The sequence below is a fragment of the Oreochromis niloticus genome, linkage group LG7 (assembly GCF_001858045.2).
Source record: "Oreochromis niloticus isolate F11D_XX linkage group LG7, O_niloticus_UMD_NMBU, whole genome shotgun sequence".
In the NCBI taxonomy this organism is placed as follows: Eukaryota; Metazoa; Chordata; class Actinopteri; order Cichliformes; family Cichlidae; genus Oreochromis; species Oreochromis niloticus.
In genome coordinates, this window is record NC_031972.2 from 62,763,399 (window position 1) to 62,790,864 (window position 27,466).

The 27,466-nt window shown below is 40.6% G+C and overlaps 1 protein-coding gene across 2 annotated transcripts in view; it reads right to left on the reverse strand.

The window, feature by feature from the left end:
- cdh13 (cadherin 13, H-cadherin (heart)) overlaps nucleotides 1–27,466 on the reverse strand; it is a 356,939-nt gene that overhangs the window by 224,080 nt on the left and 105,393 nt on the right. For both annotated transcript variants that reach the window (XM_013272522.3, XM_013272523.3), the window contains exon 3: nucleotides 13,073–13,284. In XM_013272522.3, coding sequence (XP_013127976.1) covers nucleotides 13,073–13,284 — 212 coding nt within the window. The remainder of the gene's footprint in view (nucleotides 1–13,072; nucleotides 13,285–27,466) is intronic.

Here is a 27,466-nt window from a genome sequence, read left to right on the forward strand (position 1 = left end):
ACAGGAGTCAACATGGGCACCCTGACTGGTGTTTGGCTATGCAGCCCTGTTAGGCGACAAACTGTGATGGACGGTGTATTCGGAGACCTTTCTATCAGAACTTTTCACATTTTTGGGGGGAAGATTTGAGCTACAGTAGCTCATCTGTCAGATCAGCCCACACAGGACAGCCTTTGATTCCCATGTGCATCAGTGTGCCTTGACTACCTACGACTCTGCCACTGGTTGCCATTGTTCCTTCTTTGGACGACCGCAGACCAGATAAACTCCACTAAATCTGAAGTTGTGTAGCTTCTCTTCTCTTCATTTGCCCCCTAATGTATCCCACCCATAACAGGTCCCACGATGAAGAGAAAATAAATCAGTGTTATTCACATCACCTGTCAGCGGTCATAATCCTGTGCCTGACCGCTGAGGTGAGGTCTCTGCACGTTTACACTGCTTCTCCGCTGACAGTGACCATGCTGTTGCTTTCACCTCTGTCAGCATGATGGAAACAGAAGAGGTAAAACTGAGCCACTCGTAGACAATGATTTGGCTTCATCTGCCAAACACTCACATCACTAACCACAACGCTGCTCCACCACCCCAGCTACAAAGTTCAGAAAGCACACAGTGAAACAGTAATCACAAACACAACCCAACCAGAACAAACCAAAGACACAGCGAGTGGTCTCTGAAATGGCCACTCTTATCAAATCCACTGGGGGATGACCTTTGAAATGTCAAAGAGAGAAATCAAAAACCTGACCTAAAACTGTTAAATAGAACACTGCACAGAAGGATTACAGTCAGTCAGTGGTGTGTGTGTATATTTATGTGAGCAGTGCACAAGCAAGTTTATGGACTTTTAAGCACTGCCTGTAGAAATCTGGCCGGAGTTTGAAGCCTAGGGATGAGCGCATCAATCCCATCATGCACAGCTCTGTGATATTTGTAAAGATGGGTAAGAGGAGCTGCGAGGCAAAGAGACACCATGAGGTATTTTTAGTGGCAGGTTAGAAGAGTAAAGGCTAAGATAAATCATGCTGTCAAATCCACGCCTTCGCTGAGCTGAGATACAGTGGCTATGAAGAAGGAGCGATGGTGCTTTAAAACGTATCAATGCTCTGCAGGTGGAACGGGACGGTGAAATGCGAGCACGGTGAACGGCGCATTCACCGAGTTGGGAATGGCTCACCACGGGGTATTCTGGGAAAGAAAACTCGCAGCTCTACTCTCTTCGCTCTCACCTTTAGACCTGCCACTATGCCCATCTCACTCATTCTTTTCTCTCACTTCGCTATAGCTTTTCTTCTCACTTTCTCCTTTTGCTTTCCTGATACATGTGTGATAAATTGTGTTCTTAGAGTGTGGTGATGTGTTCGTAAATTACTGCTGCACCATCAACGCTGATCCAGCCTTAACACATTTGCATCCCTATCTGCCTTTCACATGATCATTAGGGCATTTCAGCGTGCTGATCTGAAAGAGTCACGACAAGAAAAAATATGCTTGATTAGTCCTCGGCAACAAAGTGTGAGTTTGTATTCACGTGCACGTTTTGCATGTGCTGCACTGTAGTAAATGTGTGCGTGTGTGTGTGTGTGTGTCTGTGTGTGTGTGAGGGAGAGAAAGACAGAACCTTTGTCATTGTCATCCGAGCCCAGAGTTACTGTGGCAGGAAAGTCATGTCCTTGTCCATTCTGCCATTTTCACTCTCAGTGCTATATTGAGACGTGTCATTACTCATTGCTGACAATGTGTTGGAGACCTGGTGAGAAATGGATAATATCAAGGCCACCATCAGCCACTGGTGACAGGCAAGCAGAGCTACACTTTTCAATGTGGAATAAGCTCTTGCATACTGTATGCAGGAAAGCCAGACAATTAGTCCGTTCACCTAATACGCAGATCAGCTAACTTATGTTGGTGTCGGCGGTACGCGTGCATATGCAGCAAATAATAAATTGGCATGCTGGCCCAATTACGCGTCCCTTAAAACACAATGTGTCACACTTTACCAGTGTATAACTAATAAACCATAAACACTTTTCCTCTTGCTTAATCAAAATACAGCAAGACACTAACGACCAATGCCTATTTCAGTATTTAATTAGCAGAATTAATTAACGGTGCGCCAAAGAGATGATGTTTGTGTACAAGCTCATCTCCAGATACTAGAATGGAGTGTGTACTATTAAAAATCCACATGTAACTTCATCAAATAAATTCTTTCCAAACTTGGTTCCTTTTACAGAGAAATTAAAGCTAAAGGCAGAAAAGTGTGAAACCTACTCAAGATTCAGACATTTGCGATCCAAATATGAGACCCAATGCAATATTTCCCTCAGTAAAAACATCAAAGTCCCTGCCAGAGCTTAACTTTGGCAGTTTACATGTATCTTGTGAAGAATCCTTCTGCTTCCACCGCTGCTAGAAAAAAAGTGTTCCGGCATGGAGACAGTTATTTTTATTTTAAATCTAGAAAGGTCAACGACGCTGCCGGCGCTACGACTCTGTATATATTAAGATACATCTTCCGAAGAATCCCTATTCTCACCCCGTATCCTGGATGAAAGGATCAAAGTCTTTTTTGTTTTTTAATCTGGACACATCACCACTGCTGCAGTTTGGCAACATTGTTGCTTAAGGACAACAAAAAGCAACAAAGCCATTATTTCGTACAAAAAGCAGTTATTACTGTGATTTACCAAACATAGCTTTTAAGGTTTTTCTGAATTTTTCCTTCATTATTTTGTTCTATGCCTGTCTCGTCTGTGCTTGTGTGACTTTTATTTAAATAATGACTCATCTACTGGAAACCACATCTACATTAGAGTGCAAACAAAGTAATGTTAACCTGAACCTGTATTGCTTTGCTTAGGCTAACCACACTAATGCACACAGGGGCAAAACACGGCCCAGGGGCTAGGAGCATCACATGAACCACTTCATTCTGGACCCCAACAGCCTGAAGGATAAACAAAGCAAAGCCCCAAATCAATAATGCAGCATTATGCTAAAGAATCTCGAGGTTAATGCCTGCAGTGAGTCTGTACAACTATGTAATTTGATGTGCAGCGCTTCATCGGTGAGCTGTGCAATGTTACAAATCAGACAATTGGAAAGTTGTATTAAACATATACACCACTTTATTAGGCACACATTACTAGTACTGGATTGGACGCCATACTGCCTTCAGCTTCAACAAGTTGCTGGAAACATTCCTGAGAGATTTTGCTCCATGCTGACAGGCCAGACAAGAGCTCATATTATTGCAGGTTCCAGTCATTGCTGATTCATCAACAGCACATCTATGATGAATGAATCTCCTGCTCAGCCACATCACAAAGTGGCTCTATTGGACTGAGATAACTGGTAACTGTGGATGCCATTTGAGTGCAGTGAACTGATTGTAATGTTCAATAAACCAGTTTGAGAAGATCTGAGCTTTCATGCAGAAAGCAGCAGTCGCATAACAGGTACAGTGTGGTCATCAATGGACGGTTAACAACCATAGCGAGATAGGCAGAGGTATTTCAATGATGCTTCATACTAAGCAGCTCAAAGAAACCATGATTAAGTTCAGGTAATGAAGTTGCTTTATTTTTAAGAATCAATTAGTTTTGTTATCTGATATTTTGTATACATTATTTTATAACCAACAGCTTTTTATGGGTTTTTAAGGTTTGGGTTTTTTTGTGGTCAAAAAAAAAAAAAAAAATCATATGTTGAATGTTTAGTAACTCAGTTCTGCATATTTGACTTTGGCCCTCGAACTTTAATCTGTAAGGTTGCAGCACAAAGTGGTGATCAGGTAAGAGATGCATGTAAATCAAAACTGGGGAGGATTTTCTGGACATAACATGAAAAAAAGAGGATCAAAAAAGAAACCAGATGTCTAATCAGTCATGTGATGATGTTCATGTGATGATGTTTGTAATAGCTGATATCTGTGGGGTGTCTAGTTTTGGTGCATCAACATTCAACATCTCAAAACTCAATATCAGTATCTTAAAGATAAACTTAATATTATATCATAATTGAGATATTCAGCAGATTAAATATTAGGATATCAGATGTATATTTAATTGATGGGAAAATGGATCCGTCAGAGATCTGATGCACATTCTTCAGGATGTTGTTCATTTCTGTGGCAACTAGAAAAGTTCTGCTGCCTCAGATATTACCATATTTACCGTATTTTGGTGTTTTTGCTTCTGGTGATATTCCCCGCAGCCTTATAGAACAACCCCAGGCTGAAGTGTTGACACCAGGCAGGATGAATCCTCGAATGTTGGAACAGAAGCCAAGACTCACCTGGTCAGGAAACATTTTCCAGTCTTCTGTTCTGAATTTTTAATGAGTCTGTGCAAATTGCAGCCCTACTCTTCCCGTTCTTACATGACAGGATTAGCACCTGGTGTCGTTTCCTGCTGCTGTCTTTCTGCTTCGACATGTTGAGCGATCATAGATTCACTTTGACTAGCTCACTGCAGCTTCCCTTGATAGCCCGAGTATGTGAGATCAAATTCTAATCAGCATACTTTATAAACTCGTTTCAATGTGGAAAAAAATGTTTAATTTTCTATATTTTTCTTTATACAGCAAGAAAAAAATAATAGCTGTTGATTACAGTTTTATACTAGTGTCCTTTCTTTAAACTGTTTGCTAAAACAATGTCTTTGTTAATCTTTTCTGAGCTGAAGAAGTCGTCAGTGTGACGATCCATGTTTTCCTGGACTTTATCAAAAGCAGACATTTCTCTCATCGCAGCCAATCACGAGAGAAAAATACCTTTTAAGTTTTTCTAAGAGACCTATGGATCATTTTCTTAATCCAATTTTAGCTACTCTACTTCAGCTGTCACCTAACTTTAGAATTCATTCCAAATTTTGTACAATCACCTACTTATATGCCTGACCTTTATAACTGCTGTATCTCTAATTGGAGACGGGCCATCCAAAGGCAGCTCCAGGCACAAGATTTTTTTTAAGATACACCTAATTAAGTCTCACTCCTGTGAGAGACATTACAAATTAATTCAAACAAAACATTCTCAGGTGTTTTCAAAACCTTTGATCGCTCGAGACAAAAGCAATGCAACATATCTGTGTTATTTTCTTTCATTTCGAGTCTTTCTTGCTTCCTTTTAATGAATAGTGAATTACTACCGTCGTGATGGAAGAGGAGCTGGACTAAATTGGAAGATAAACCTCACGGGTGGCCTTGAAAATGATTCAATGGTTTGTTTATCTGAAAAATGATCACCAGTTGAAAAATTGTGTGCTTCGTAGTTAGCTTGCTTAATTATGATAATCAAAACACCATTAGGCAGCAGGTCTTATCAAAAATGTGAACACGAGAGACCGTCTCGCTGTTTTTGTAAATGAATGCTACGTTAGGTTTTCCTCTTCAGCATTTACTCCTACGTATGGAAGCTAACAAAATATAAATCTGTAAGTTAGCAGACGTATTAAAGCACTTCAGCGGAGATGGAGGGTGAAGAGGAACTAATGCAAAAAGAGTCAGAAAACAGACAAAGGCAGTAAACAGAATTAACAAATGACAGCTACTGAACGAGCTGGACAGAGAGAGCGTGAGTGGGACGGAAACAGAGAGAAGAAGATTATTGGTGTTGTATAATGTGAGCCGTTGTGCTGCGGTTGCAGGATGTCACATCACAGTCGTTCCCAGACAGAGCACTGGAAGCTTGGTTAGAGAAAATCTATTTGCCATTGCCTGATGAGGATTTTGCACAGGATGCAGTATTACATTTCATTCGGTGCACGAAAAATGGATGAAACATAACAAAGGCAAAATAAAAAGGCTTTTGGACTCGGATTATTTTGCCTGTTATCAGTTGTTACATTTGAATGGTGCCTGTTTATGCCCCCTGAAGGCAAGAAAATGGTCCGCATAACTGTTGTTCTGCATAACTGTTGTTCTGCTCAGCATTACGAAAACACACAGGAATAATACACATAAAAATAGTCCATATCTTGGAGCGTGCATTTGTTAAATTGAAATGCATTCTTCCATTAATTCACATATTGATCGGCTGCAAAAAAGAGCGGAATAAATTAGTCATTGAATTCAGAAGTTTCGCTCATAATAGGAATCATTCATCAGTTATTTCTTCCCCTCTGGGTCTGCGCTACACCGAGCCAGCGGCCGCACTGAGGAATTAAAAACCGATTCTCTACACCTTTGCTTCTAGCACTTATCAATTATCACCAGCCAATATTTTCTGCCACTACGGCATTTGTTATGCCAGTAAATTCACCTAGGAATGTTTCCGCTCTGCTTTAGACAGGAAACAAAGGGAGGTTTGGGCAAATACAGAATCCAACTTCAACAGGAGCAAAACAAAAAGATTTCAGAATGGAAATGGACAAAAAGGCACCTTCTTTGGTGCAGTAACTGAAAACCAGGAAAGAGGCATCAAGGCAGCTCGACTACCACGAGGACGATTTAAGAACGTCTCGGCATCCAAGTGCACAATGTCGTCAACAGTCGTTTCACAATTCAAACCCCCAGCTCATTGAAACAAGCTTTTAAATATGCCACGACTTAGTTACAGATTCTTTAGAAGCTGCTGCCGCTCAGAACATGTGTTTGATGGGCCACTTGAGACGGCGTGGAAGCACCGGGTGGGGAGTGTGGGGGGACTACAGGATATGGACAGAGAAAGGAACAATAGATTTTCTGATGATACCAGTCCCAGAGCTTGAGGAGCTTCAGCAGATTAATTGATACTGAAATAATGAGAGCTTTTAACCACTCTATCTCACCAGAGACGCCTTCCTCTGCTTGGCCACGTTTTTGAATCTTTGTTCCTCTCTACCCACTGCTTAATCCATGAACTTTGCAACTATGCCTGCAATTAATCGTTAACTTTACTTTACTTAACATAAACACAGACATTAAAGTATCTATTTTCCAGGAAACGATAAAGGACTTAACTGAAGACGCCAAGCTTCCTGACTGCAATTTAATAGAATTTTACAGCAAACATGAAAGAAAAGTGAACAAAAGCATAAAACTGTTATAATGCACTATATCATTTGTTTAAATTCCTCTTAGATGAAATGTGTTGTGTGGTGAAATTATACTATTGCAATCTTTACAAAGATCTTTTTTACTTTGAGACCACTGTGACCCCAGAGTCTAAAAATTACAACACTTTCTTTACTCTCAGAGTTTGTATTTAGGTAAAGAGGTCCTGTGAGACAAACGCTAATGCTAGCATGCTAAATGCTCACGATGACAGTGCTAACAGGTGTGACATCTGTCACAGTTCACCATATCAGGATGCAGAAAAGCACAGCGGAGGTGTCGAGTCCTAAACAAACACATCTGCTGTTCAGATCTTCATTCTGATCAAACATGTAAAGTTTTAGAAATCTAGCTTGAACAGTTGCAAAACTAGTGTGTTAGCAGTATCTGGTACTATTGTTGTCTAAAACCACATTTTGCCACCTACACCTGCCTACAGTTGTGATAAAGGCCACTCAGCATGGGCATGAATATCATACATTTTGCCTTATAATGTTTTTGTTGTTGGTTTCCTTTTTCATGGAAGAAAGATTGTACATCACGCATCTTTAATTACTTTAAAAGATAAGAATTGTGTGCACAAGTTTGAAATTATTTTAGATTTGCTCTGAAAATCTGAGAACTATGCTTAAAGCAGGGTATATGCAAGGAAACAAATTTAAATGAACTCTACTAATTCTGCCAAGAAGAGGAAACAAATATTCAGCCAGAAGCTTGTTGATGGCTACCAAAGCGTCTGGTCGAGGTTCAGTTTGCTCTGGGACATTTAACCAAGTTTTAGTGGGAGTGTAAGTACACTTTTGACTCTATGTGGATTAGAGGAAATCCAAATGAATTTTAAACTTGTGCATCAAGTTCTTGTATTTTTAAAGTCACTAAACATGTACGCTGTACAATCCATCCACCCTGCAAAAAGTACAGTTCAAAGAAATAATGAAAAGCCCCAAATTACCATGACATCCCCGTGATGAGTGTACGATGTAGATGCAAACGGTGAAATGCTGTTCCTGCGAGTTTCATTGGAATGCCTCTCGTGTGGAACATTTTTCAACCTTTCACGGACATATACTGACAACTCCTGAAGGCTTGAATCTTAGAGTGAGGGGATATGTTGGCTTTGGTAAAATTTGTACCAGCTGGAGCTTCCTTGCAGTGATTTTACAGCCATCTTTGACAGCGTACACTGGGAATCTATGTGGAAAGCTGATGGGTCCCCATTGAAGACCATTCTGCAAAGCCACAACAACATGCAAAATCCCACGTCCACATGTGAGATCCAGACTGTCAGTCGAGGCTGTCTTGTCTCCTAATGTCTTTAATATTACAGTCAACTAGATGATTAGCTCAGTCACTGCATCACTGCAGTCCCCTTCTGAGTAACAAACTCTGCTTATAGGAGGTCTAAACCGCCCATGCAGAATAGCTTCACTTATAGAGCCTTATCAATCAAGTAGACATAGCCTCAGAATATCTTGGCTTATAGATCAGCCCATGTCATTACTCTAGCTGGAGAGGCTCTTGAAGCGGGTGATGTGTTCACCTACCTTGGCTCAAAGATCTCGGGTACAAAGATTGCTGCTTCTGATTAAGTTGTCCTTGTATCAGAAAGGCAGGTTAAGCTCTTTTAAACCTTCATCACTGTATGTGGTCTAAACATCTCCCTGTGACCACATATGCAAGTCTGCAGCTCAGTCGCTATTAATAAAGTGTATTTCTGTACAGTTCTGAATGCTGAATCCTGCTGAAGAAAGACACTGACAAGCTCAAAGTAACGTCAGTCTGCTTGACCAGCTTGCAAACACGCATGATCATCAGTGCTGTGCAAGAAACTGTGTTAACTCTTTTTCAGCCAAACAGCTGTGATGGTGTTGGCATGTGAGATGAATAAAGCCTGAGGACTTTGCAAATTGTTGTTTGATCCCATTCCAGCCAAACTGAAGTGTCTATACAACGAACCTTAGAAGCAGCGAAAAGATCCATTTTAGCCGACCTGCAATCTATCCCGCAACAACCAGAAGTTCCTTATGACCTGTGCCATCACGGACAGTCGCAGTTTAACTACACCACGACCAATAAAGTGTAAACTGACATGTGGCTGCAGCACATCGAGATGCTACATCAAGGATGTTATCACAATCATGGATAATAGAGTAATGTAGAAATGTTTAGCTTATTTTAGAGTTTAGAAATGTGTTAAGATAGAATGTAGAATTATGGTAGAGACACTGACACTGCCCTGGATATAAATAAAGGCCTGACTGTGTCATGAACTTAGGAGTAGATCTTAGGAGACCCTCCCCAGTTGAACTGTGAAAGTAAGACAAAGAGGAGTTAATGCTGAGTGGAAATTCCCCAGAGGATACCTGTGTGGGGGTCTCAACATGTAACTTGATAACTGTGGTCTGGAAGGGAGATGGTATTTATGGCCCCTAGGAAGAGACACACACCCACAGTGTTTTAACTGTTACACTCACACATCCACATGCACACAGTCATTCACGTGCACTCACATAGACACGCGGGTACGTGCACACACAGGCACTCACGTGCTCGTGCATACACACACAGACATACAGAGTTTCCAGCACACCATGGGGGATTTATGATGCGGCCGCTCCTATAAAGCTGCCTGGAACTAACAAAGGGGTGAAGATTGTTTCAGAGGGACACCGGCCTCGTCTTCCCTTCTAGAAGTGCATGCTTAAATGAAGATGAATAAAGATGAATAAAGATTTTGTAAAAATAACTATAACTATATAAAAATAACTATAAAAATAACTTGTAAAAATAACATCTCTGGATCCCTCGACGAATAAAAGAACTGGGGTAAAACTGATTTCGCAACAGTAATGAATGAATAATAGTTTTTTCTCTAAATCCACATTGTTTGATGTATTTGGATGAAGAATGCAACGATTGTGTTTCTGATAAAATAGATAAAACCTGAAACAATAATTTAAAAGAGATCCAGAAACAGAAGAGCGCATTCACTCACACAGAACCACACAGTCATACTGTATTAGTCACCAGGAACTTCACTTTCCACAAATAACTTGCCAAGGACTAATTAACTTACTCCCACAATGACTTGCCAAAGTAACACCCGTGGACTACCTAACCAAATAAACGACGGCAGCAGACACAAACAAATGAGAGCCACATCATTCCAAAAGGGATGGGGATATTCATTAAGCCTAGTGCTGGAGAAATGGTAACAGCAGGACTCTGAGCACTGCAGGAGAAAGACAGATGATCTCTGGAAAGGCTGCAAAACACCAACTATACCTGCAGTCTGTGGAAAGTTTCCCTAATCAACTTTGCATATTTGGACAAAGGTGGGGGGAGAATTGGGGTCTATGCAGAAATATGAATCAGGGACAATAGTGTGTATTCAGGTGCAGAGAGTTTTGTAAGGCAGTCAATTTGCTCTCAGCAAAAACAAATTTCTCTCGATTACACAAACAAAGGGACACATTTGCAGAGAAACAAAGCTCGGCGTCGGGGTGCAGGCTTACAGGCCAAATTCCAATATAACGGAAACTGGCCAGTGGAATTCTTTGCACTGAAAGTTGGTGCAAAACCGCAGCTGTTTGCTTTGCCTTGCAGAGTGTTTTCATTACGCTCCATTTTGATGTGACCTTGTGCACAAATAATGATTGAAGAACATGAACAGAGATGTATGCGCACATGCATATTCATGAAAGCTTAAACAAACGGACTCAGAACGCGTGTGGAGCACGTGTAAAATCAAAAAATATCATTTCTAGCCTGTCCTTTTCAGAGCTGATTTATGTTACATATTTTTTATATTCTGGTTCAACAGGGCAGCACAACGGCACGGTGGTATGGTGGTTAGCTTGCCTCACAGCAGGAACGTCCAGTGTTCAATTCCACCCTCAGGCCGGGGTCTTTCTGTGTGGAGTTTGCATGTTCTCCCCGTGTTTGTGTGGGTTCTCGCCTTCCACAGTCTAAAGACATGCAGTTAGTGGGGTTAGGTTAATTGTTTTTTTAGAGGTTAACTCTAAAATGCTCATAGGTGTGAATGGTTGTCTGTGTCTATGAGTCAGCCCTGCAACCGACTGGCGACCTGTCCAGGGTGTACCCTGCCTCTCGCCCTAAGGCTACGTCCAGACTAGCCCGGATAGATTGAAAACGGCGTTTTCATCTGAAAACGCTCCGCGTCCACACTAGCGTTTTCAGTCGTTTTCACAGAGTTGTGCGTCCACACTGAAACGGATGAAAACGCTTACGTTCCAGTCCTGCGCGTGCGCAAAAGTGAGTGAGGGTTAAAGAATTTGAAGAAAAGCTATCAGGAGCATGCACAAACTGATATTCATCTTTTTTAGGGCCGTCAAAATTGAGAACAATCAAAACAACCGCTGTATAATGCCCTCCGCTATCTTTGTTTATTTGGTCACATGACTGCATCACATGACTAAAATACGTCATCGTTTTAGAAAGTCTGCGTTTTCGTGTGTCCACACTGCGACGGGACAGCTCCATTTTGAAATGTATGCGTTTTCGAGAGCGTTTTCAAAACGCTGCGTTTTTCCTTGGGGAAAGCGCCGTCTCAGTGCGGTCGGGAGGCCAAAGCGGAGAGAAAACGCATTAGTGTGGACGTAGCCTAAGACAGCTGGGATAGGCTCCACTTTATACTTACTAAAAGCAGCATGCATTCGCTTTAAACAGAATAAGGATGTGGGTGTTTTCCTCACTGACAGTGTGTGATGTCTTTGCTGTGGTTGCAATTATGCTAATTGTTGATAATTAAGGTTTCATGAGGAGGCCTCACATTTACAAGTGATTCAAATTCATGATGAATGAAGGATGAATTTAGTTTTGAATGTTTTTACATTTGCAATTAAGGTCACTAATGTCTGACTGCCTGGGTTTAGATCCCTGTCGAGTTTGACCTTAGCACAAAGTATTTCAAAATAAAAACAAGACAGTCTCTGCAATTGTCTTGTTTTGTCATCTTCACAGTATTTTGTTTTTGTTTTCCTAAAATGTGTTCATAGTGACAAACTGAGGTTCTGCATTGTAACACAAAGGACGTCTGCTGCTTTCCCAGGTTGATTCTGTTATTGTCATTAACTGTCTTCATTAATAAACGTATTGCACGAGCATAATTTATTGCAAGAGCCAGAAGCTACTTACCTTCACTCACAGCAAAAGCCTTGCAAAAGGTAAAAGAGCTTGCATAGATTTGCCCAAGGTTAACAAAATCCACCTACTAGTAACTCCAAAGGGTCACCGGTCAACCATTTGTTTATTCCATATAGACCAACATGATTATATTACATAAGCTCATCCAACACCACAATGCAGTCCCTGCTAATAATCGAGTTTCCACACAAAATATAGTCGGAATGAGTCGACATCCAGTAACTGCTTTGTGGGAAAAGCACTTAAAAAGTGTGTCACATCGCAAACTATTTACTTTCATATTTGTATTTAAATGGCATTTGGCGGCTGCTAACATGTCGGTCATTTCAGTCTTCAGCACTTGGGACAAAGCATAAAGGCTCATGACAGTTTTTCAAACGCTGGTTTGACTCGTCTGAGTGCGTCGTGAAATCAGTCAGACCATAAGAAGCTTTTCATAGAAATGTCACATCATCAACACCCACTTAAACATATCAGTTGTTGAGATATCGCAGTTGTGTACTTAACAACTCAACTGCTAAAGAACAAGATATATTTATGATGTGATAATTACGATCTTTACTGGTGCTGAAAGATAATTGTTTATTTCTGTTCCCAGTGTTTATGCTAAAAATAAGCCAACCAGCTCCTGGCTACTATAAATACATGAAAGTGAATCAATCACCTTTAATGGCTGACAAGAAAGAGAATAGACATGTTCTTAAGAAACACCTTGTTAATCTCCTTATTTTCCCAGGAGCTTTGATATTTGATCACAGTGCCTGCTTCCGCTACTTTTCAGTAACCTTTTCCAAGTTTAATCAAGAATAACCTTTTCAGATATAATAACTGATATAGAAAATACAAACACACTAGTTCTACTCACCCCGAGTGTCGCTGCTGACCGACCGGGCGTTCCTATGATGTCCACCTGCGCTAGGTCGTCTGCATGTGCGCTGAGGCCGCGGATGAAGAGGACCGGCTCGCTGTGCAGAAGATCTCGCAGAGGAACCAGATTCAGATCCCCGTCCACGTGGAAGCCGGGATCCGACACGCCAAATGTCACGTCCTCATTCCCCGCACAGTCATCAAACTCAACTGGAAGGAACACACAGAGACCGTATGTATTTTTGCATCAATCCAAACAAATTACAAACATCATGAATAAGAAAAATCCAAGTCACTGAGGTATTCCCTGCATTGTAAAGAGCTCCAGGAGCTGTCAAACAATGCACAAAAAACAATTGCATTTCTCAGATATAAACATATGCCCTGAAGATAAACAGTTACCCTGAAGAAAGAGTGGGATGTTCTGAAAGGCTGTCAGCTAGGCTACAATAAACTCACTGATCTCTTTTCATACGAGCCAGCTGCAATATTTATGACCCACCGCATGCTACGCGTTGTCGACTTATTAATGTTTCTGACTTGCTTTCGTGGGACGCTTTGTTTTATTAACGAGAATACGGTGGCACGTAGTTGCAGGGCTGAGAAACAAAAGACACGAGACAGAGAAGAGAAGTGTCACCTCTGAGTTACGTGCATGCAAGGCGTGCACATGTGGGCTTGCCTTCTCTGACTGAGGGAGATACTGCCAAGGACTCGACCAAGCTTTATCCCCTCTGATCATGTTCATCCTCACTTTATCTCTCTCACACACTCCCCTAGGTGTTGCAACATGACCCCCATGTACTCCCCCACTATCACCCCTGACAATCCTCACCTCCCTCATCCTTCACCTTCTCTTTACCTCAGCCTCCTGTAATGAATCCAACTGTTAGGGAGGATAAGTGAGGGAAGAGGGGCAGGAAGTCTGCATGTGTGGATGCTGTTGTTTGTTAGGAAAGCATTTGCCATATGACTGTACACAGGTTAATTTACATTGGACGCAAACATGGTAGCTTATATAAGTCTGATCATCTCAATTTTAAAAATTCTGTTTGATATCAGGAGTGGAGTTGAACTGGAATCATGCAATTCCGAATATTCCGTACGGTTAGTGTTATTAATCAACCCATGTGGTTCTGGACTCACACGTTGTCTGCAAAAGCCAGTTAATTCATTATTAAAACAAAGATAAATGTACATGAAAAAGACTTAAAAAGACTTCTCTGGGATGCTGACAGACAATCCACTGCTTATCTTAACTCATATAAAGAACTCATAGTTATTCATGAAGGAAATCTTTCACAAAACACCCAAAAGCCTCGCTGCTGTGTTCCCTTCACAATGGGGACTCAGAGGCCATCGCTCTGAGGAAGAAACGGCTTCAGATGAGACCGTATTTATCGTGTTTCTCAAAGCAACTTTGAAGATAAAGCTCAGCTTCAGTGCAGAGGCTACAAGCTTTCTCTGTACAGTTAAACCTAATATTCAACTTTCTCTGTCTTTACATCTGTATGTTAAATGCTGTCTAAATCAGTTTATATGCAACAACAGTGATTAGATGTGTCAGACTGCCAGTCTCAACACGTGTCATTTGTTTTACAGTGTTACTTTTCTTTGTGCTGCGTGTTGACCCCGTCTGTTTCTGGTGGGTGGAACCGATCAATTCAACTGGGAGCACCTGGCCAGTCTCCCTGAAGCATTTAATTGAAAACTTTTTCAAGCTGGAATCTATGCAGACCCTTTGACATAACCTATGCGTGTTGCCGGCATTTATACCTGTGCGGCTGCGACTGTCCTGCCATAGAGAGGTGCATGTTAGGTTTCAACAGGGTTTCAGAAAGGTTTGCAGCTACAGCAAAGCTACTGTGCAGTCAGGTATAATTCCTCTGCCAGCCTTTGTTCTCGCTCTTCATCCACCCAGCACCAGACTGTTCGTTCGATTGGCTTCAGCCACATTGATTTACAATTCAAACCATTTAACAGCTTCTGCCTATCATTGAAACCATCATCTAACTGCTGGATGGATGTTTCAGTGGTATCATTCACTACCTCACTTCACAAAATTAATTAACATTAATTGTGGCTTTTTGTTCTTCGTTGGTTGATGAATTGGTAAATTTGGGTCGAAACTGTGTCTTTCCAAATATGTGTCATCAGTCTTTACCCATTACAATGTATTAAATTAAACACAGTCTCCTACAACCTCTAACTAGGTCGAGTATTTCTTTTTTTTAATTGAATAAAGAGGTGAGGGTATTTAAACTGTAATTTACTGGATACAGCATATATTATTTTAAAAGACAAGGATTCACCAGAAAAGAAGCATTCATGACTGCTGCTAATTTCAGATTCTTACTGACATCACAGTCACTGCTTTATTTTCTGCACCGCGCTGGAGAAGAATTGTGTTGTAAGTGCAAACCCACCATCCTCTGCAACAGCAAATTTAAGTCTTGCAGGAAGCAATGGAACTAGATGGCACAGCAGCACTGAGCTGTTACATTAAGTGCAATGGACAACAATTTTTCAGCAAGAAAGAAAAAAAAATCAGCGTGCAGTCTCTCAGGCCACAACAGTAAAGGCCAGTTCACAGACTTCTTTGGTAAAACAAATGAATCTGGTTGATGCTTTTTTTGGTTTGGTACCCACAGAACTGGTCCATAAGTCCTATAGTCACAGATCCAACCACTCGATACAGATACTGCTAAAGCAAGCAGGACTGGACTCTTTTTTAAGGAAAACAACAATTGTTATTTTTCATTATTTTAAGAGAACTCATCTGTTTTCAGCCTTTTTGTTGATGCATCGATATAACCATATATAGTATGCTAAAATGATATGGTTCTGTAAGGAAAGTGTAAGAACTTTACACTACTACTAAAATATTCCCTCCACGTCTTCATTTTATACAAGGTTACGTTGCATTGTTGTCATATGATAAACACTCGACTAAATGCAGGCACACACTTAAGTTTCTTGGAAACAGCATCTACCCCTTAATTTTAGAAATGATGTGTTGACTGCGACGCACGAGGCTCACTGCATTTAGACTAAGTGATAGTTCTAATGCATACAGATTAGCCCGCAGTAGGGGAAAGGCTGCTGTTCAATTCAAGTACAATGGCAACTCACTGCTGTAATTAACACGTATTGTTCCACTGATGAAAGCGCTCAAACTTTTATTACCCGCAACAGTAAGGCTCGAATTGTTTTCATCGTGTGTGTGTGTGCGTATGCGTGTGCGTGTGTGTGTGTGTGCGCGTGTGTGTGTGTGTGTGTGTGTGTGTGTGTGTGTGCGCGCGCATGTGTGTCATCCTCAGATGGTCTCTAGTTCTTCATGTTTTCACCATATCATGAAATTCAATGTAATTAAAATAATTTGCTGGAAGACTAAATCATGTATTCATTTTGAAATCTACCTACATTCTACTATACGGCTATTTTCCATCACACCATGACCAAGTGGACAGAGACAAGTTCCTGTGTGACTATAAAATCAATAGACTGAAGTCTATCAAAGACCTCAATTAGTACACTTAACCTTTGTGGCTGTTTAGTCTGGTTGCTTTTACCTTTTCTTGTAGACATTTTATAGTCTTTCATTTGGAAAGAATCGTTTTCCGCCCTCTGGACGAAGGAAAGAAGAAGAGAGTACCAGAGTGAAGGATAAGAGTAGAGAGAAGAAGAAGAGAAAATGGAATGGAAAAAGAAAATGCCAGAAACGACAAGGCTACAATGGACAACTATGGAGAGCTACAAAGTCAACAACCTACTCTCGAGGGAAACAAGGCTCTGTCTCAATATTCAACTCTCACTTCTAAGCCAAAGCATGAAAGATGTCTTCATTTCCATTCCCATTACAAGCCTCAGATTTATTTCAATAACATGGGCGCGCTCTTTAGAGCCTGCAAATTGCAGCGCCAAACAGTGTCAGTGGCATTTCAAAGGCAGCCAGAGAGTGTTTGATGGTATTCTAATGTTGTCAGGTTTTGGGGGGATTTCAGAAGAGAGCATGGTGAGCTGGCAGCTTTGAAGTCAGGCAACAATGACAGAACGCAACTTACCCCTCTCAGCACCCACACCCCCACACACCCACTTTCTTTCTGGCTCAGGGTTGAATAACTGTGCACAACATGGATTAGGGTCACCGAAATCCCTCAATGAGGATTCGAGAGGAAAAGCAGGGTGTCAAGGGGTTCGACTTTTTCCTCAAGTTTGACATTCAAGTTCCTTTCAGGCCAAACTCTCCTTTGGAGTAACAAATGTTCCAGAAACTCACTCATGACACACCGGCGTTACTCTACCCTTGATTGCCTGTCCAATTAGTTTTCACCAAAACGTCCACGTTCTCATTTGCTGCAATAGGTGTAGGCTACTGGGGGATTCCCATGATGCACTGGGTATTTCTTCTACCCACCCTATGTGTTAATAGACCTCTCTGCATTGAATCATATCTGTTATTAATCTCTGTCTCTCTTCCACAGCATTTCTTTATCCTGTCTTCCTTCTCTCACCCCAACCAATCACAGCAGATGGCCCCGCCCCTCCCTGAGCCTGTTTCTGCCGGAGGTTTCTTCCTGTTAAAAGGGAGTTTTTCCTTCCCACTGTCGCCAAAGTGCTTGCTCATAGGGGGTCATATGATTGTTGGGTTTTTCTCTGTATGCATTATTGTAGGGTCTGCCTTACAATATAAAGCACCTTGAGGCGACTGTTGTTGTGATTTGGCGCTGTGTAAAAGTTGAACTGATATGCATATAATGCTTACCTGCAAAGCAAAATGATGTCAAATGCATTAACCTCAATTCAAACTGGCTTAATATTACAGGGGGAGGTGGAAAAAACTTGGTTTTAATTTTTTTTATTTTCTTTTTATTGCAAACTGGAAGAAAAGCAAGATGAGATGTGCAGTACGGAGGGAGATTTTGGAACTTGTTGGCATTACATCAAACTATTTGTTGAACTTAACCTGGCTACTTTAACTTTTTTTTTTTCTTTTGTATTGTGTAAGGACTTAACATGTTTCCATTCTAATTTACTTCTCCTATCAAGCTAGATATTTTTCAATAACTAAGCATACACTTCATATTCAATCATGCCAGTTAGCTTAGGATATTTTAAAAGGACCATCCAAACTGATGTCTTCATTTTCATGTCTTTCAACGGTGATAGGCAGAAAATGATGTTGGATTATGTTGACATCCCACATTATATTTTCATTGACTCAGCCACATAAATTGGATCCCCCCCCTCCCCTGTCAGGTACTAAAGTTTTCCTTTGAGGTGTTGTGAAGACAATTTTCTATCTTGTAACTAAATGTCAAGTCTGCATGATGGAAGAGATGGGAATCTGAGGGCTAATCTCAAAGGTGGCAGCACGGGTGTGTTTAAGCTGATAGCTGCCGTGTCTAACCAGAGCGACTATGCTCAGCCCCATAAAAGGCCTCTGGAGAACGCTATTCTCAAATAATCACCCCGCATTAGAGAGAGGGAGCTGCTTTTGAAAATGTATTTACGCCCTGAATTGCATTTTACCCCAGAGTTTCCTATCACTGAGCATTGTGTAAGGCCCATCAATAGTAGATTCAATAGTAACAAGACGTTAGCTTTTCATATAGCAAGATAACAGTTTGCAGGGATTTAGCTAGCTAGGGGGTCCTGACAGCAGCAGCTTTCACTTTGGCTTTAGCCGATGATTAAGACTCCCCACCTCAACCTTTACTGCCACTCCAACCAATCCAGCCATGCCACATGCAGTTTCTAGTCATCAAGTGTAAGAGAAATGCGTGTTTTTTGCAAACCAGAGAGTGTGTGTCCTTTCACTCAAACCACTGTATTCCATATCAGACGATTGTATCAGTCTCCTTTGTCTGTGCGTACTAGCTTTCATGCACAGTGTTCCAGGGCCCTTGATCCTACTTTGATGTGTGGCCCTGTCCACTGTGCTGGTGACTAAAGCCAATTAAACTACAGCTACTTTCTGATCTCAAGCAGCATCAAAGAGTTCCCATGTGGACTGTTAAAGGTCAGTCAAGCATGCTAACTACCTGGTTAGATGTTTCTATCATCTCGACACATCTGTGCTACAGTTAATGTTATGTTGCCTTGGATACCTTAGTAACATGTATTTTTGTATATGAGTGTTTTCAGACACAAATGCACTTGATCAAAGCCAGAGAACAAAAATTGCAATAAGTACCGGCTCCTGTTGTGTTCTGGTTGTTTATTTCATCTAATTGGTGCAGGGCTTCAAGTTATCCTTGTATACGTGTTTTATCCAAGTTATTTTGACCGGCCTTCACAGTCAAAAGTCACCAGACAATAAAAATCAAAAGGTGAGACTACATATCAGAGCAAAGTCAGATCTTTGATCTTGACATCTGCAGGAGGAGAGAGCTCGGGATTAAAGTGGCAGCGAGCATGCATTAGCAGAAGATATATTAGAAGAGGAAGAAAACACAATATCCACTTTGATATAGTGCAGCAGTCTAAGCAAAGGTATAACTGATTAAATTAATCATAGTTTGGTGTGCCATACTAAACAGAACGGCATGAACAATACCGAGGCCCTGGCCATAATGGAAGTTACTAAATACACTTGTATTTACACTGTAATAGTAATCAAAATAGCTGCAGTGACTCATCAGTATAACAGTCAGACTAATTAGGAACAACAAAGTTTGCTTGTAAACTTGAGAGACTAAACCCTGGAGAGAAAAGGTATCCCCCACTGAAGGCTAATGACAGCAAATTGTCATTTTAACTGTTCCTAATTAAGTAAAAGTAGAGAGCAAAGAGACTGAACAGATATCCATCATGGGCCAGCGTGCAACGACAGAAATGTAATTTGATGTAAAATAAAAAATGGCTCCATACAGACTGTAGTGGTTAATATATTCTCTTAACAAGCTAAAGATCCCTGCCTCAACACTGAGAGGAGACACAAAGCCCCGGGAGGGTTGGGTCAGTGGGTGCATCCGGTGTAAAAATCCACGTCAAATGAAGTATGTGGATCCACCCACAACCCCATGTGAATTAGTTTATCGTGGTCAGATACCACACATTTCCTTTCCACACAAGTCATTTATGAAGAGTGGATATTTTATTTTCTACAAAATCTTATTTTCAAATAGGAAATAATGAATTCTGCTGTTTACAAACAAGTCACTCAGGTCTGAGTGGGAAATATCTGTACATGTTTTCCAGAAGTTGTCTAGAAGAAAAGGTTGCTTGACCCCAAGCCACTCATAAATCTGACAAAATACAAATGTTCCTTTCACTCATAACATACTAGTGTATATCAAAAAATTAGAATACTGTGAAAATGTTTGTTTTATATATTCCAAATTCATTACATATAAAGTGAAATGCGTGAGGTGGAAATCCAGTATTTGAGTTTGATTAAGTTACTATTCAGACAGTATAAATACTTCTTATCTCACTGTGTTCATCACAGGCAGCGACACTCATGGGAAAGACTGCTGACCTGACAGTTGCCTAGACGATGACCGTCGACATCCTCCACGAGGAGGATAACCCACAGAAGGCCACTCTGGCTGTTCACAGAGTTCTGTATCAAAGCATATTAATGGAAATTTGACCACGAGGAAACATTATGTTTGGAAAACAAGCACAAGAAACAGGAATAATAACAGTCTTGAGAGGATCTTTGAGAAAAGTCCATTTAAAAACTCAGGAGAACTTGACAAGAGGTGGCGTGAGGCAGGTGTTGGTGCTTCAAGAACCACCCAACACCAGCATCTTCAGGAAACAAGCTACATCTGTCACATTCCTAATATCAAGCCACTCCTGCACCTGAGACAATGTCAGAAGCATCTTACACGGGCTAATTAGGAAAAGAAGCAGGCTGCTTTCTAATATTCGAGATACTGAATGCATGATATTGATTAGCTAAAAGCCACAATGAGAAAAAATGAATACAAAAAAGTTGACTGGAAACATTTAACTAGAAGAAAGTTTACCCATTTGAATTAAATTATGACATTCGATGGACAGTTGTGCCATTCTCACCAGTGAAGCTGTCAGACAGGTGGTTCTTAAGAGCGTCTAGTTTAAAAAATGAAAAGCCTTAATTTTAAATCATTTAAATGTAATACACACATATTCATTGTTGAAAGCAGAAAAGTGGTTTGTTTATCTGCTTATTTCAGAGGCACGGTGTCTTATTAGTCGTGTTTGACATTCACTGATTTCTTGAGCTGTTTTCTCTCACACGGTGAAATTCATTCCAGCTAGTGGAAAACAGATAGCTAATTATAACATGATGTGCCCCGTGACTGTTCTTACAAATAACAGGGCTCTGAAATGTCACTGTCAGCATATGCCCACAGAAAAGTATGCCTATTGTGAGTCTCCTATTTTTATTTTAAGCTACAACAAACACTGTCAAAACAGTAGAGAAGTTACACTGTGCGGGGCTGACGTTTCTACAATTGTTTACTTGAGGTTCGGAGATGTTGAACCATCAGCTCAGAAATGTGCAAAAGCTGATTATGATAAGCTGGCACTTACAAAATGGATCAGTTATTGAGAGCTTAGGACTCGAGTTAAAGTCATCCTGCAGACTGTGCGGCACTGAAGCTATCTGGAGCCGCAGCAGTGTCAGAATCCGAATCATTATCTTACAGCATTACATGAAAAGGGATTCTGCTGTCGTGCTAAATACAGCAGCTGGACTGGTCGTAATTTGATGTTCGGTTTGTTACGCTAATCTGTGGGATTTCTTGTTATTGCAGTCAACAGGCAGAAGCATGCAACTCTGTAGTGATTTAATCTGCTGCACTGATGGGTACTGATGCTCCTGCTTGCTTACCTTTCCTACTGTAAATCTGTCAAATCGATACAAAGGAGAGATGAGACCGTGAGTGAGAGAACAGTGAGTTAGACAGTAATTAGGATGAGATAATGAGGGCCGGCTCTCTGGTCGAGTTGCAGATTCTCTATTCTGCTGGGCCATGAATGCCAGAACAATGCCTCTAGGCAATGTTAACACACACACGCACACGCACACACACGCACGCACACACACACACACACACACACACACACACACACGCACACACACACACACGCACGCACGCACACACACGCACACACACACACACACACACACACACACGCACACACACGCACACTCCACAACCAGTCAATCAAGTCACTAAACTGAATCTAATACTAATCTCACACTGTTTTGGACACACAGAGGTCTTATCAGCCATAATTAATGCTTAATCAGGACCGTCTGAGTTGCCACCTATAGTTATAAATACAATTCAGTCCGTGATACAGAACAGTTCATCGTTCAGTCCCAAGGCTGGCACACGTTTAGCTTCTCTTCAAACCTAGCTACCCTCTCATGTATCCAGGTACCAGAGGTCATGTGACCAGTGTGGTTACATGACAATTCAGACAATATTTCCCAGATAACAGACAAATGTTGGCCTAGCCTGGGTTCTTGGCACTTACAGCTCAGTCACGTGTTGTGTGAGCCAGATGAGACTCAAATATCAACACATTTAACAAAGCATCAGTGTGTCGCCATATCCAGATTCACTGTGACTCAGTGCTGTGAGTTAGGGCCAGATGTGTCCCAAAGGACACTGCAGATGTGGGTCACAAAAGCTCAAATGATAACTTAAAGATATTAGCATTCAGTGTCTCAGAGAGTGATTGTTGATTTGTTGAGGTGTTTTTGAGACATTTTGACATGACATCCAGGTACTTCAATAGTCAGAAAGTTGTGAGAATATTTTCTCTAGGCCAGGTTTCGTAGGCATGACCAGCGCCTGACGCTCATAGTCCACTTTAGCTCTATTTTCTCAGTTATTGCCAGATGTCATGACATGAAAATGCAACTGTAGCAGCGCTGCAGAGGCCATGGTACAATGATTTGGATAATTTCTAAAGTGTACATCTGCAATGGATACAGCACTAAGTCAATGCAGTGTCACTCATCCTTATGAAAGAAGGAGGACAATAGAAAACTCAAATTGACAACCTGTCGATCGATCTGTTATTGTGTGGATGCCCTAAAAGGCTTCCACACTATTGAGTTCCTGTTTCTCTTTATTCTTTATTGTGTGGATGCTGGAGGCATCCACACTATTGAGATCCTGTTTCTCTTTAAACTTTATTCTTCAAGTTGCTCCCCCGTTTTTTGCCGCTTAACTACTCCCTCAGTTTTCAGCCGATTTTCTCCGTTCAAACTCTAAACTGTTCTGCTATTTCTGCTAATTCCGGCTATATCTTTTGGTGTTTATTACTATTATACTTTTTAAAATATTACACTTTTTGTGTCCCATTGAAATGAATGGAAAACTTCCACTATTCTGCTAAAACTTGCTTGTTTTTGAAACGTAACTACTTCCTCATACTTTCACCTAGAAACTCCATTCAAACTTTAAAATGTTCTCAGATTATTGGGCTATTCCTGTGTGATTCAGCTTTTTCAGACCTTCTACCGTTTTAATCTTATCTCTCTTTAAGTTTTCAGTTGCAGCTTTATGATTTTTCAGAAAATACATGCGTTGCTATGGTTGCTATGCAATTAAGTCAGAGTGAGTGCTGGTCTGTTCTGAATTTTCTCTTCATGTCCGAACAACTTCTTGCTACTCGCTCAATTTCCACTCAACCCCCACAAATTATACATCAAAACGTAGGTATTTTTGCTGGCTTTCAGAAAATGTCACTATCTTTGTTGTGAGATTTACCGTTTTTTCGCAATTTGCCTCGGAGTGACACAAGGTCTGACAACTCCCCATTCAAACTCTATGGGGAGGTTTTGAAATTCAGAGCTGAAATTCTGTAACGGGAGGCATTTTCAAATCGCCATATCTCTTTAACAAAGCAAAGTTAGGACATGAGGCTTGTGCCAATATATCTTCAGACACTGCTGACACTCACAGTGGAAGCAGTTTTTACAATTATCTTACCGTTGAGCAATGAATTACGTTTGTTTGAGGGGTGGAAATCGGTCCTCCTCTCAGTTTTCAAACTCCGAAAATGAAGCCGTTTCTTCTCTCGTCATATCTCCGCGACGGAGGTAGAACGAGCTATGAAAATCCTGCTCAGGGTGACATTTTTTTTTCACCACCATACAACTTTTTGCAACTTTTCATCTTTTTCAGCTTTTCAGCAGACAGCTTCAGCGTTAAGGCATCCACACAGCATTTTCGCAGGAAATGCAAATTTTTCTAGTTTTCTCTGAGTTCTATTTAATTTAGATATCTGCAATCAACGTATTCATCCCTGACAAAGCAAAACAACAAAGAAGCAAAGGCTTGATTTAAACAAGGTTTTCTGAGAATCTTTATCCTGCCATAATTGCACTTGTTGTGAGTATAGAGTATTTCCTCTGATGGGCTGCAGCACTTTTTTAATAATCAACCACATTCATCAGGATGCAAAAAAAGTCTGAGACTGTCCTCGCAGTGATTCAAAAACTCAAAACACAAACTCACAAAATCAAATCCTCATTAATAGCACTTTAAAGAGTTTAAGGCGGATCCTGTAAGGACAGAAAACTGACCCTTTCAAATGACTGATGGGAAAAGCATGCGCATCTGCTGCTGTGCATTCAAGTACACTGGTTTCTCATTAAAGCCAGAAGGAAAGTGAACACAGGCAAACAATGTTCCTGTACATTTATTGAATTAATTCCTGCATTTGTCAATGAGGATGTCAGCTCATGAGTAAAAATATATTCTTCAAGGTTTTGTGCGGTGCATGCATATGTAACACTGACAGCAACAGTAAACATCTCGTGTCGCCGCACAAGCTGGAAATGTTAAGGCCTACAGGCTTGGTCTTTGATGTCACCTGTTTCAAGGTTACACCTGCTGAAATATGAATTCATTTAAATTCCTTTTTCAAAACAGTTGCGCAGATGCACTCCTCACCCGGGTTTTATGTGAAAATATAAATGAAAGTGTATCAGCGTCTCTAAGCGATTGAGATCCCCTGAAGTCTAGCTTGACAAGGTTAACCACAGCAGCAGATCTGAAGGGAATGAGTGGGGTTTATTCAAGCACCATAACAAACTTAAATCAGTCTGTGTTTGTTTGTCAGTGGCAGGGCAAAGGGTTTCATCAAAGAGCGCTGGGGCAGGGGCGGATGCCAGCGCATGATAGTAAGGTAGCCTTGCAGAGGGAGGGAAACTAAGCTGCTGCTGCAGTCACATTAAGACACATCAAATGGGAAATCCATCTCAGGGTTATGCAGTAACAGCACAGCTCTGCTTCATTAACAGAATATTTAGCAAACCTGGTATATGACAATATTAAAAAATACAGAAAATGAGAAAAATTAAGATCTTGTCAGTCATCATCTGCATCACAGGCAACGAGCACACCTGCGTCACCAAATGACTCAACACTACCCCGTCAGACTTTTAGTCACCATAAGGAAAATAACTAAACTATGAAAATATCAACAAACATGCAACCACTGGAGCCATCAAATAATCTCACTGGTGGCTTTGACGTTAGACAAATGCCCACTGTGGATAAGGTGGCTCAAAGACAAATGCAAAAAAATGGGAAATTTTTATACTAGTTGAGATTCATCCATTAACTAATCTCAAAGCACTCATTTCCAAAATAAATGCCCAAATTCCTCCCATTTTCCAGTTTGGCCTCTTTGCCATGTTCCTTGATTTTGGAGCAGTTGTTATGTTGTTGCATTGTTTAATATTGTTTTTGGCTCTTTCACATTTTGACCACTCTGATGGCCCCCTGTCCTGAATATGTAATCTATCACAGTTGTACTCTGCATATTAAAAATATACACATGTTACAGTCCAGACTTTAGGGTTGATGGCCATGTTCTGCCACAGGCGTTAATGATATGGTGCACTCACAGTGTTCTCACTTAAAGATCTTGACAAGCGTTCCTTTGACATGCCGGAGGCCTCATGGCTGTTCCTGTTGTGAAAGCACTAGAGGGACGCCTTGGGGACTTTTCAGCACACGTCTCTAAGTATTCATATTTAATCGATGGATTTACTAATATTGTGAAACTGAAAGAAAAAAAAGCACAAACCAAAAAACAAACTCTGAGAGCGATCTTGGGAAAACAGATTTAACTGTACAGTCACAGGACAAAGTTAGTACAAAATGATAACCGAACATATAATATGCATGATTTTTTTTTAAAAATATATATAATATATATATAATGTATTTTTTAAATATATAGTCTACCAATAACAATAATCTGTTGGATTAAAAGGCTTAAGCAGTGTGTGACATTATTACCCATCAATGTGAAGTATTCAAATATTAATGAAAAATGAAGGCAGCTGGTTAAAGCATCCATTAAGATATTCCCGTAAACCAGAGACAGCTACATTTACCTATGAGCATGAAACAAGCAGAGCTTTCAGCGAAAATAGCTAACTGTGGCTACAAGATGGAAGTAATGCAAAGGATAGATGGAAAAAGGAGCTTTATGTCATGACTGTCTGAAAGAAGAGAGCTCACTGTACTTTGGTCCATTTTAATTTATATCTATTCTTAGATATGACAAGGCAAGCACTGCTCGCCTTGCTTGTCCCGAGACAATGCCACTGGTAAGGTGGTGTTTAAAAGAAGAAATAAAAGAAAATACATTTATATATATATATATATATACATATATATACACATATATAACAATAAATCACAATAATTCATGCCTGATGGAATAAAGGCATAAACAACATTGTCCAGTTCAGAATATGACACAATGGAATTCAACTTGGCAACATTTCTTAAGTGATAAAGTGAGAGCAAACCAAAACTCAAATGTGAACATCGAAAGTAAAAGCTGCATCAAAAGTCACCCTCAGCTTCCTGATAGAACATTTAGCAGATGTGGCGCTGGACCTCGAGCACCTGTTTGTCACTTAGGTACAAATTTGACAGCAGCACAAACCTTTGTGAAACAAACAGAGCTGAGCTGGAACAAACAGTGAAGATACAGAAATATTATTTCTCACAGTACTTTTCTACTTTTTCTACTTCCACTTTTTAATTGAGTTTCTTTGGTACTTGAAGGACCAGATAGCTTTTCAAAATTTGATTTACTTATAAATCTTGAGTCTTCTTCAGTGACCTTTTTCACTCACTGTTTTATAATTATTAGTTATTATTATCTCTGGCTCTGTTGCACAGCATGTTTTTGTCCTGTCTTCATCCGATCACGCCCAACTGGTTGTGGTAGAAGGCAACCCCTTTGTTATCCTGTTTCTGCTGGAGGTTTCCTCCTGTTAAAAGGGAATTTTTTTCTTCCCACTGTCTCAAAGTGCTTGCCTACAGGGGGTGTTGGAGTTTTTCCAGTTAGTTTTCTTTGTATTAATGTGGGGTCTTTACAATATAAAGCTCCTTGAGGCATCTGT